The following is an 11779-nucleotide window of genomic DNA, read 5'->3' as shown; positions in this document are numbered from 1 at the left end:
AATCTAGGGATGTCCCTGGGGAGCCTCCAACTCACACCATGACTTGACTCCCTATCTGCCCATAGGCCCTCCCTCTTTTGGCAAGGTCTAATGCTGGGCTCACCGAGACCCCCTCCTCCACGCAGGGCACAGAATGACAAAGAAGGTCTGTGCCTCCTTCCCTCTGCAGGGGCACAAAAGTGGGCATACAAACTCTGCTTTCCTCCCACCCTCTCCTCTTCCCCCGCCACTTCTGCAGAGCACACGGCGCCCAGGTTCCCCCGCCAGCCCCTCCCACCTCCGTAGGGCACAGAGCGGGTATACAGATCTCCCAGACCCCTTCCGACCCCTCCCTTCGCGACTAGTGCGGCGTCCACCCTAGGGCTCTGCCTCAAAACCTCTCAGTTAGTTGTCAGCCTGGAAGGTACCCAGCGGCAGCAGCGGGGGGAAGCGCCCTGTTAGCTCAGCGTCGCAGAGCATCCGCAGCCGCCACCAGGCCCCGCCCAGAAGCAGCCGCCAGGAAGGCCGCGCCCGGGACGACTGCAGAGCGCGGTGAGTGAGCGGCCAGAAGGGAGGGACCCAGGCGTCCTGGGGATCGCCCTGCCCCTCCCCGGGACCCCGACATCCAGACCTGAAGCTCTCTCTTCCTTCTTCGCTTGGTCAGACCCTTTTAAGGTCGCAGGGCCGCGCCTAAAGACGAACCCTGCAGCCTTTCCCTGCTCTGGGGCCCTGGGCACACCGGCCCATTGGATCCCCTTCCTTCTTATAGGAACCAGGAATCCAGAGCCCCCAGCCTCAGCCCCGTCCTCATTAAGATTCTGAGTCCCTCCTCCTGTCCAGGAGCCAGGAATGCAGGCCAAAAATATCTCTCCCTTCCAGACCCAGGAGCCTCGGCTTGCAACCACATCTGCTCTGGAAACCCAGGAGTCTGAGCTTTGACTGCTCTTTGAGCCAAGAATCTGGGCCCCTAGGCTAGGCATCATGGGGAACCCAGGAGTCCGTGCCTCCAACTCCTACTGCGCTAGGCCCCAGGGTTTTGCTGCCAACACCCCCACCCACACGCCTATCGACTATGATATCTGAAACCCAGAAGTCTACCAGCCAGTCTATTACACACGGGTTCCAGTGTAAAGGGAATTAGGGGATCATTTTGCTCTCGCTGAAGATCCTTAAATAAATACAGGAATCTGTATTTGTGTTTTTGTGGCGGAGGATGGGGGGTTGGGGGACAGGAGTCAGGGATCCTAGTCAAGAAGCTCTTGACGCACAGAGATTTAATATTTAAGCTTTTTATCAGGAATTATTTGAATCCTAAATCCTTTAAGATCTAATTTCTGGGACTTCTAGATTTCTAAATATTTTATTTCTGACTTCAATAAATTGTTAACTTCAAAGTTCTAATAAATTATATCCTTTAAAAAAAAGAAAAAGAAAAAGCACAGGGATTGGCACACTCAACTCAGTTCTCTTTCAGGGAGCCAAGAGACAGAGACCCTAGCCCACGAACCCCATTAAACTGGGGTGCCTGGTCCTCCAATCCGCTTCGCCCCAGGTGTCTAAGGTTTCACCCACCATGACAGAACGAGGGACCGGAGCAGACAAGGAAGGAGGTGGGAGGAAAGGAGAGGGAAAATTGAGTGAGGTGAGACTGGGGGTGGGGACCTGAGCTGAGGGGGTCCCAGCTAAACAAACCCTAAACACTCGGGTTTCTGTGGTAACGGCCTTCCCTGGCCTACCCTGGAGACTTCTCTAGGGCTCTGTCGGGGAGGGCAGCCCGCAAGAGCCCCCACTCCGCCAGCTGTTGTGTCTTCCTGTTTTGTCGCCACGGCAACGGTGACCTCAGCCCCCCACCCCCGTCCCTGGTAGGGCGGGAGATCTGCGCTACATTTATCCTCGGAAAGGGCGTGGCCCGATCTTGGCCACGCCCCGGGGCGGGGCTGGGGATAGCCCAAGCTCGGGGAAGTCCCTTTCCGGGCTCCAGCAAGGAGCTGGGCCCTGTCTCCGGCCCCCCCCCCGGCCCCGCCCGCACTCACTGCTCAGACCGCCGACCCCACCCAGCCCGCAGACCCTTCTAGTCTCCAGCTGTCGTCTTTGCTTCAGCCGCAGTCGCCACTGGTCAGCGAGGTGAGGCTTCGGGGACCCCAGAAGGCGGAAGCAGCGTTCCAGGATTCTTGGGTCTAGAGAGAAAAATGGGCTGGGAGTCAATGTCCGGGTGCCTAGAAAGGCTGAGGCAGGGCCAGGATTCTTGGGTCCCGGAGAGGAGAGGGCTGAGGACCTGAACCCCTACAGGTCACACATCTGAAAGAGGAGGGGAACGGGGCCTGGACACCTGGATCTGAGGCAGGAGCGGGTTGGAGGCCGGGAATCCTAGGAATGAGAGAGAAGGGCTTTGAGGGTCTGGACTCCTGGGTCTGAGGGAGGAGGGGCTGGGGACCTGGACTCCTGGGTCTGAGGGAGGAGGGGCTGGGGACCTGAACTCCTGGGTCTGAGGGAGGAGGGTGCTGGGGACCTGGACTCCTGAGTCTGAGGGAGGAGGGGCTGGGGACCTGGACTCCTGAGTCTGAGGGAGGAGGGGCTGGGGACCTGGACTCTTGGATCTGAGGGCATACAGAAATGGAGACTCCTAGATGCACAGGTTGAAGGGGCTTGAATTTGGTAAGTGAGATACTTAGAAGGGGAGGAACTTGGGGTTAGGAGTCCTGGGTTTGGGAAAGAGATTGAGTGGAGTTCAGAATTACTGACTCCTTCCCCACCCAGGGGACAGACCGAATTGGAACTTTCAACTCCCTGAAGGACAAGGGGCTGAGATCCAGCACCTGAGCTCCTAAAGTGAGGATGGAGCTGGGAAGCCAGGAGAGAAAAGGCTGAGTCTAGCATCCCTGGGTGTTGAGAGCAGAGGCTGAAGTTCGGGGTCCCGATTCTGAGTCTGCTGGATGACGAGTGTGGTGTTTTGAGTGAAGGTGGGGAGGGTACTGAGGTGCTGGGTGCGGCCGAAGGAGTCTTAGGCTCTGAAGAAGCCTGGAGGGGCGTTTCCTCTCCCTCCCTCTCTCTCCGGCTGTGCATTCCTTAGCTCTGACCTCAGGCGACGGCTGGAGTTCCTGAGGGCGGACATGTATCCCTCCCCTCCGAGAGGTCCTCCTCCCCCATTTTGCCCCCTCTCCGCTGCTAACCCACCTTCCACTGGAGACTGCATGAGCTATGGCGCTCCCTTCCTCCTCCCGGGCTTGGGCGGGACAGTGGCCCGCCTTCGAGAGCGCAGGAGGTTGGGCTAGTCCGGACTTCCCGCTAACGGGTCGTGGAGGGGCGTGGGGAAGCAGGAGGTGTCTGAGGTCCAGGAGGTCCCCTCCTTGCTGAGGGACCTGCGTTCCGGGAGGTGGTGGGGGTGTGGCTACCGGTCTCTGGGCTGATCCCGGCACTGCGCGCAGCTTCCGGCCTGGAGCCTGGGCCCTCCGCCAGGCGAGCCCGGGAGTCCGCGGTCTCAGCCCATTCCTTTCTTAAAAATAATCTTGGGGGTCTAGGCTCCCTGCCCCTCTTTATAGGGACCAAGAATTCACACTTTCTATGACCCCCAGATTCGGCCTTTCAGCCCTCTCCTCCGAGGACCTGGGAGTCCGGCCCCCCACCCTCCGGATATCCAGGAGCGGAGCGGGCAATCCCGGAGGCCCGCGCAGGGCGGGGGTCCCGGCACCGCCTTCTGGTCCCCGCCACATTCCAGATGGCTGCGCTGACTTAAAGCCCATATAAGGCGCGGAGACGCCTGGCCCTGGCCGGGCCGCCCGCCCCCGCAGCCACCGCCCAGGGCCCTCCCGCCAGCCGGCCGCGCGGATTCTCTGGCCCGAGCAGGGTTAAGATCCCACGGGCACCACCAGCACAGGCCCGCGGGGCGTGCACTTTCACCCGTTCCTCCCCACTGCGGCCCACACAATTTGCAGAAGGGGAGGAAGGAGAGGGGCGGGGCTTCTCCGGGGTCACCGCCCGGTCCCTTTTGGGACTCCGGGCCAATTCCCTGCCAAGGCAGGAAGGCGCACCCAGGCTGCGGAATCTCACGGCGGGTCCAGCAGGTTGTCTGGGTCCCGGAAGGGAGAGGCCCAGTCTGAGCCGTACGCTGACGTCCTCTCTCCCCCTCAGGTGCTCTTACCAAATTTTTCCACGTGTGTGACTTAATCCGTCTTAACAGCCAGATCCTTCTCCGTTGGGTCCTCAGCTAAGACCTCTGGTGAGTGGAGTGGGAACCCAGACTCCTAAGTGTGTGGGCAGAGGGCCTGGGGGCCAGGACTCCAACGTCTTAGGGAGGAGGGGCTGGGGACCAGGACTCCTAATCCTGAGAGGACCGGGGATCTTGAGGTCCAAGGAAGAGGGTCCCAGACAACCCATGTAACTGAGGAAAAAGAGTATTCAGGAGCTAGTAGCTGTTCTGAGACAGTGGCCCGGAAGAGTTGTTAAAGCCCTCCTGTGTGCCTGACGCTGAAAGGAGGAAGTTTTATTTCCCTGTGGCGAGAGAGGCCTCTTGAAGCTTTTGGGGTTGTCGATTGAGAGATTAGACTTTTTTTTTTTTTTTTTTGTCTTTTTTGAGACCGGCTGCAGTGCGCTCAGCCAGTGAGCGCACCGGCCATCCCTATATAGGATCCGAACCCGCGGCAGGAGTGCAGCTGCGTTCCCAGCGCCACACTCTCGGCCGGAGAGATTAGACATTTTGAGGCCTGAGGAAGGATCTGAGCACCTGGTCCTGAAGAGGCTGGGCACTTGATTCCTGAGGGTCTTTGGGACAAGGAGGTGAAAGCTGTAGGTTTTGGAAGGATGGAAGAAAATAAGCTAGTTTCTTAAAGTCTAGGGCATCTTGTATACTCAAGGCTGAGGGCCTGTAGTTCAGAGGTCTGACTCTAGATAACTGAACTGTGAGGCCTAGAGATTTCAGTGGAAAGGGCTTGGGGACTGGACAGTCGGGAATGTGGGGAGCTGAGTTTCCCAGAAGCTTCTGGGGAAGGGGGGGAGGTGAACTAGGTGTGTGTGAGTGGGTAGGGGGGATAAGGAACTCAGTTTCCTTTAGTTTTTTTTACTTTCAGTTTTTGCACTCTTTTTGGCGGCTGTCTGGTTGGGCAGCTTCCTTTAGGTTGCAGGACTCCAGACTTAAATCTGAGGTGGGAATTAGACTGAGAGCATAGATGCCTGATCTCTGAGGTGGGGGGTGGGGAGAGGAGGGGGGCTGCTGAGAGTTTAGACCCCATTGCATAAGGGAGAGGAGAACTCTTGGTTTTCCAGGACCCGGGATCTCTGTGACAGTAGACAGAATGGGAGGTTGGGATCTCTGATCATTTGTGGGTCCCTGAGAATGTAAGCTCAGGGAGGTTGTATTCTTGGATGTTTCAAGGCTGGAAATATCTAAGTCACTGTTCGATGCGAGAAGGAAGTTTGCTCACAGAAGCTGGGGTGCAGAGCCCTGGATACCCAAATGGAGGAAGTAGAGAGATGGGGGTTTTAGAGCCTGAAGACAGGCCTCTTGTCTTGACACATAAGTGGTGGTAGGAGGCAGAGGGAGGAAGGATGCTTTAGGCCAGAGTCTTAAATAGCTGGATTGCTGAGTCCCTGGGGGAAGAAGAGCACAGAGAGAGTACAGCTTTGGGTATCTGGACAGGGAAGAAAGAAATGTAGTTCTAAAGTAGTTTGGTCTCAAGAGAGAGAAGGTGGGTCTCTTGGGAAGGAGAACAATAGGAGCCTAGACTCCTGGGTTCTGATATAGGTGGGGGAGGAGCGAGCCTAGAACCAGGGTGACCAACTTGTCCCTATATGCTCATGACTGTCCCGGTTTGAAAACTGAAAGCCCCACATCCTGGGAACTCACTAACTAGAGCCCAAATTGATTTGTCCTCTAGGGGAGGCGAGGACTAGGGGGGCCTGGATTCCCATGTTTGACACCTTATTAGGACAGTGTGTTTTCTGTTCCCTCAAGCCATGCCGGTGACAGTGACCCGCACCACCATCACAACCACGTCATCATCCTCAGGCCTAGGGTCCTCAACCATCGTGGGGTCCCCTTGGGCACTGACCCGTCCCCTGGGCCTCCTCCGCCTGCTGCAGCTGCTGTCCACCTGTGTGGCATTCTCTCTGGTGGCGAGTGTGGGCGCCTGGACAGGGCCCATGGGTAACTGGTCTATGTTCACATGGTGCTTCTGCTTCGCCGTGACCCTCATCATCATCATCGTTGAGTTAGGCGGGCTCCAGGCCCGCTTCCCGCTGTCTTGGCGCAACTTTCCCATCACCTATGCCTGCTACGCCGCCCTCTTCTGCCTCTCGGCCTCCATCATCTACCCCACCACCTATGTCCAGTTCTTGTCTCCTGGCCGTTCCCGAGACCACGCCATTGCTGCTACCGTCTTCTCCTGCATCGCTTGTGTGGCATACGCCACTGAAGTGGCCTGGACCCGGGCCCGGCCTGGCGAGATCACTGGCTATATGGCCACCGTGCCGGGGCTGCTCAAGGTGCTGGAGACCTTTGTGGCCTGTGTCATCTTTGCCTTTATCAGCAACCCCAACCTGTACCAGCAGAAGCCGGCCCTGGAGTGGTGCGTGGCAGTGTATGCCATCTGCTTCATCCTGGCAGCAGTGGCCATTCTGCTGAACCTGGGGGACTGCACCAATGTTCTGCCCATCCCTTTCCCCAGTTTCCTGTCAGGGCTGGCATTGCTGTCCGTCCTCCTCTACGCCACTGCTCTTATCCTCTGGCCCCTCTACCAGTTCGATGAGAGGTATGGCGGCCAGCCCCAGCGGGCGAGAGATGTGAACTGTGCCAGCAAACACGTCCACTCTGTGTGTTCCTGGGACCGCCGACTGGCTGTGGCTATCTTGACGGCCATCAACCTTCTGGCTTACTTAGCGGACCTGGTGTACTCTGCCCGTCTGGTTTTTGTCAAGGTCTAAGATTCCCCCAAGGGGCTCCCATTTCCCTCTTTCCAACTGCTTCATTCTTCTCTCCTGAGTTTTTTACTGGGTCCCCATTTTCTCTTCCTTTCCTATTTCCTCCTCCTGTCTCCCCTCCCTCCCATCTTTTTTATTTCCTTTCTGATTTATCATGCTCTTTCCTGTTTCTCTGACTCCTTTTCTCCTCTTTCCTCTTGCTCTCCATTTCCTTTCCTTCCTGTTTTGTTCTGTAGCCCGCATCCTGTTTTGCCTCTGAGCTGCTTCTCTTTTTTTGCTGTCATCTCTTTGTGGTTGATTTTCCTGTTGGTTTTCTCATCTGCCTGTTTCTTGACCACCTATTCTTATTTCCTCAGGAGCCCTAAGACTTCTTTCGCCTTCTCCTCCCGCCCCACCTCCAAAGGTGCTGAGCTCCACACACCCCACACTCCTCTTTGCAGCTATCCTTTCCATGGCTCTGCCAAGGGCCTTATTGCCAAAGCATGCCTGCCCGCCCTAGCTGTGCCTTAGTCAGTGCGTACGTGTGTGTTTGGGGGGATAAGGGGTGGGAGCTAGGGATTGGGCCCCCTTTCTCCTAGTGGAGGAGGGTGTACAGTGCACCTCCCCTTTAGGTTAAAAATCTCTGGAGGTCAATAATTTCCAGTGGGTGGGAGGCTTTAGGCACAGACCCTGGGTCCTTCGGTTCTGCCTGGCATTCAGCCTTGCCTAAGATTGGCTCCAGAATTTTTGCCAGGCTTACTAAAAACCCACTGCCTAGAGGCCATTTTAAAAGAAGCAAGGAGTGGATGTCTTTCATCCCAACTATTGTCTGTGGTATCAAAAGAAGGAGCCGGGCAAAGAACCACATAGTCTTGAAGACAACCGTATGAAGTACTTGTGAGGGGCAGTGATGTGGCCTTCCAGACTCAGTGTTAAAAATATCATGTCCTGCTTTGGTGAGGACAAGAAAATGGCCACTGTTGGCTTTAAGGCACTATCAGTCTGGATTTTTTTCTTTTCTTTTTTTCTGGTCATGAGGGCAAAAATTACTGGGTGGCCCTGTTCTTAAAGAGGAAAGTTTCCTTTGTTCGGGGGGGGAGGTGAATGGGTTGGGGAGGTGGGTGTCAGGGTGAGGATTGCTTCTGCCATAGCCAGAGGAATGGCATTGCTTGAGTGTGTGGTGCACACGCACGTGTATTTTTGTGTGCTAGTTGCTTCTTGCTGCTTCCTGCTTCTCTGGGACTCACATGCATAACATGATATATATAAATGTATAAATATATATTTTATTTTTTTTAATTTCCCAGAGCTTTTGGTTTTCATCAGCTCCTGCTGTCAAACATAGAGAGAAGCCTTGTCCCTTCCCCCACTTCCACATCCATAATGTTCTTTTTTTTTTTATATATATTTTATTTTTTTTAATTTCCCAGAGCTTTTGGTTTTCATCAGCTCCTGCTGTCAATCATAGAGAGAAGCCTTGTCCCTTCCCCCACTTCCACATCCATAATGTTCTTTTTTTTTTAAATTTCAATAGAAAGATAAAAGAAGGATTGGTGCTTTCTTTTTATTGGGGTATGGGGAGGGTTCCAATATAGGGGCAAGGCCCACATTCCTGGGTCTGGTGGGAGGAGGGGGTTGGAGCCAAGACAACCTTAGATTCATCAAAAAATGCTAGCTGAGTCTGGGTCTTCTGAATTACTCCCTCACACCAGGAGAGCAGGGTGGGATAGAAATAAACATGATTTCTCTCTCCTTGGAGTCCCATGGGCACCTCAAAAATATGTCCCAATTTGGGTGCAGCCTTTCCTCCAAAATCAACTCTTCCTCCTAGGTTTCCCATCTCAGGCACAACCTCTCAGGGCTAAGAACCCAAGCACTTGTTCTTGCCTTCTTCCCTCTCCTCAGTCAGTTGTTCATCAAACACTGTCTATTCATTCTTCCTCCTAAATACCATTTATATCTGCCCCTTCTCCAAGTTCCTGGCCCAGCTCAGGTTCCATTTTGTTTCACCTAAGCTATTGCCCCAGCCTCCTCCTTGACCATCCTACCTCCAACCACCCACCCTGGCCCCAAGGGATTCTTCCAACATCCAGATATGATCCTGCCTTCCCCTACTGAAATCCCTTCATTCCCACTCCACGTTGCCTATAGGAGCTATCAAAGCCCCTCAGTCCAGCATTCAAGGCCTTCAGGATTTGATCCTGTCGGCATTCTCACCGTCAGCACCATCTTAGCTGAGCTCTAAGCTCCCTCACTACACCCAGTCAATAAAAGACTTGATAAACATCAAATGAATTACTCCTGCGATGAATCTGTCCCACAGAAGGTCATCTTGTCCTTTCCCCAACCTGAGGAGAATCACAAAATATATAAAACCGGAAAAATTCTAGGGTCATGCAACCCCCTTTTTGCATCTACATCCGCAAAAGCAACTGAGATGAGATATTGCAAGGGAGAGAAGGGTCCCGCTGGAAGGGGAGAAGGAAGGGCCAGCTAGGACGCACGCACTCTTGTGGTGAGGAAAAGCCTCCTTTTAATCTCTACCTTGTCCACCTCAGAGCGCCGAACTACAGCAATCCCTGTCTTCTCAAAGACCTTCTCCCCCACCTCTCTCCCTCCCCACCCCATACTTGAATCCCTCTCTGGAAGCCATCGAAAAGAAAAGCTATAAAACCTGTGGTGAAAACTGGGGAAAGAACCCAAGGAGAGCTGGACTAGAAAGCGATGAGATTCCTAGGTCAGTTTTCGGGGCCACCCCGCCCCCTATCCTCCGCCCTGGGACACGACGGACGCCTAGAGGCGGCTGGAAGGCCGGCGTACCGCACATTTGGGGCGGGGTGCTTAGGAGAGAACTCGGATCCCCAACCTTCCCTTCGGCTTCAGAAATACTGGAATCCCGACCCCCAGACCCCCAAACAGTCCCAGAGAAGGAATGGTGGGCGGCCGGCGTTCCCAGGCGCCGCCGCAGCGCCCCGCCCAATTCCGCGGGGCACGCCGGGAGAGGAAGTTCTAAGCCGCGGCCCGAAATCGGCCGGTCGGCAGGATCGGACTACATGTCCCAGGATGCATTGAGGCCCGCAGCTCCGGGGAGGGCAATGGTTGCCCCTGGCAACAGAGCCGGTCTCCCCCGGAGCCGGGACAGCGAAGCGCTCTGGAGCCGGGGGAGGGACAGAGCGCCACCAAAGAGAGGCGGAGACGCGGGTAGAGCCGCGAAGAGGGTGAAGAGGGAGGGAGACAGGAGAGGCCGACAGCGCCGGCGCTCGTCAAGGCACCCCGCACCCCAAGACAGAGATGCCCAGGAAGAGAATTCCAGAGGCAGCGAGACAAATAGGAGAGAGGGACAGAGATTGAATCACAAAGACACAAAGAGGGAGGGAGAGACCCCCAGAGACAGGAGAGACTCACAGAGCCAGAGAGACACAGAGAGATTGAATCTGAGAGACTCGGAGAGACACAGAGGGAGGGAGACACCACCAGAGACACACAGAGAGAGATTCTCAGTGCCAGAGACACGAAAAGTGAGTGGGCCAGAGAAAAAGGGACAGAGACAGAGATAAACAGAGAGGGAAGAGAGGAGGGAGAGAGACTGAACCACAGAGAGACATGGGGGGGTAGACAGTTGCAAATATTCAGAGAGACTTGACAGAGAGAGAGATTGACGGGGAGCCAGAGAGACGCAGAGGGAGGGAAACACTTCCAGAGACATAAAGATTCATAAAGTCAGAGAGACAAATAGAGTGGGACAGAGACAGAGATAGGCAGAGACATAGAAGAGAGCAGGGAGAGAGACAGAGTTATAAAGAGACAGAGAGAGGGAGAGACCCCGTCCTCCCCCCTCCCCTCCCCCAGGACAGAGAGAGATTGACAGAAGCAGAAAGGGACAGGCACAGAGAAACAGACTGAACAGAGAGATGCAGGAGGAAGATAGAAGCAGAGAGAAAGTGAGAGAGAGAGAGACAGAGACAAAAGGTAGTTACAAAAACAGGGACATGGGGAGAGAGGGAGAGACAAGAGGAAGCACTGAGAGAGAGAGAGAGACAGGGAGAGGGAGAGAGAGAGACAGGGAGAGGGAGAGAGAGAGAAAGAGAAGAGAAGAGAGAAAATAGAGATTCACAGAGCCAGAGAGACAAATAGAGACAAGGAAAGGGAGAGACTTGGGAGAAAGAGGTGGGAGGTGGAAGAATTTATGAGTAGAGACAGAAGGAGCCGAATTCACAGTGAAACAGAGAGAGAGAGAAAGACCAAGACCCAGAGAGGGGCAGTGGCACCAAGAATCAGAGTGACAGACATAGATAGAGACACGCAGCAAAGAAAACAGAGAAGTAGAAGCAGAAATTCTCAGAGACAGGGAAAGAAGAACAGATCCACTGAGACACAGGAACAGAGACACAGAGAGAGAACTCCAGGAATAGAGGAAGAAGAACAGGTCAAGAAAAAGAGACACTCCCAGAGGAAGCCATAGCCGTAAAAATCCCGAAGCCCAGAGAGAAATAAAGACTCAAGAAGCATCGGAGAAAGTGAAACACCAAGCCTCCTTGTTCACCATTGGATTCCCAGCCCTGAGTACAAAGTTTTTAATTGAAGCAGAGTGGCACGGTCAAAGTCGCAGAGATCCGAGTGGAGACGCAGTGGGCTAACAGGACCCACCAAGGCACCCTAGCGGGGGAAGAAGAGCGGGCAGGATGACAGATTGACGCGGGGGGCGGGGAATGAGCAAGCCTCCGAGGATGCCCCCTCCCTCCAGCCAACCCCCCGAGTGGGTGTGTGCACGTGAGAGGGAGGGGAGGAGGGAGGGCACTTGTCCCATGTGTCAGGGAGGGGGGCGCCTTTAAGCAGAAACCCCGCCCCTCGGTCGTCCTGGCAACGCCTCCCCCCACCCGGGCTCCCACATTTCAGCAGGTGCCGGAGC

At 55.0% G+C, this 11779-nt stretch overlaps 1 protein-coding gene across 2 annotated transcripts; it reads left to right on the top strand.

Moving 5' to 3' along the window:
- Nucleotides 1–359: 359 nt before the first annotated feature.
- MYADM (myeloid-associated differentiation marker) lies at nt 360–7013 on the top strand. 2 transcript variants are annotated; one of them, XM_008583809.1, is made up of 3 exons: nt 360–531; nt 4108–4195; nt 5927–7013. In XM_008583809.1, the coding sequence occupies exon 3, from the start codon at nt 5929–5931 to the stop codon at nt 6892–6894; it is 966 nt and encodes a 321-aa protein (XP_008582031.1). In that variant the 5' UTR covers nt 360–531; nt 4108–4195; nt 5927–5928; the 3' UTR covers nt 6895–7013. The 2 variants fall into 2 exon arrangements, with proteins under 2 accessions (XP_008582031.1, XP_008582030.1); XM_008583808.1 differs by lacking the exon at nt 360–531 and adding an exon at nt 2018–2103.
- Nucleotides 7014–11779: the final 4766 nt, after the last annotated feature.

Source organism: Galeopterus variegatus, unplaced genomic scaffold (assembly GCF_000696425.1).
Source record: "Galeopterus variegatus unplaced genomic scaffold, G_variegatus-3.0.2 Scaffold3046, whole genome shotgun sequence".
Lineage (NCBI taxonomy): Eukaryota > Metazoa > Chordata > Mammalia > Dermoptera > Cynocephalidae > Galeopterus > Galeopterus variegatus.
Note: the sequence above shows the minus strand (reverse complement) of the source record. Positions and strands in the feature narration are given on the sequence as shown.

Bases quoted from the DNA above. Each gene is read 5' to 3' on its own strand.
- MYADM (XM_008583809.1), top strand. From the start codon at position 5,929: ATGCCGGTGACAGTGACCCGCACCACCATCACAACCACGTCATCATCC.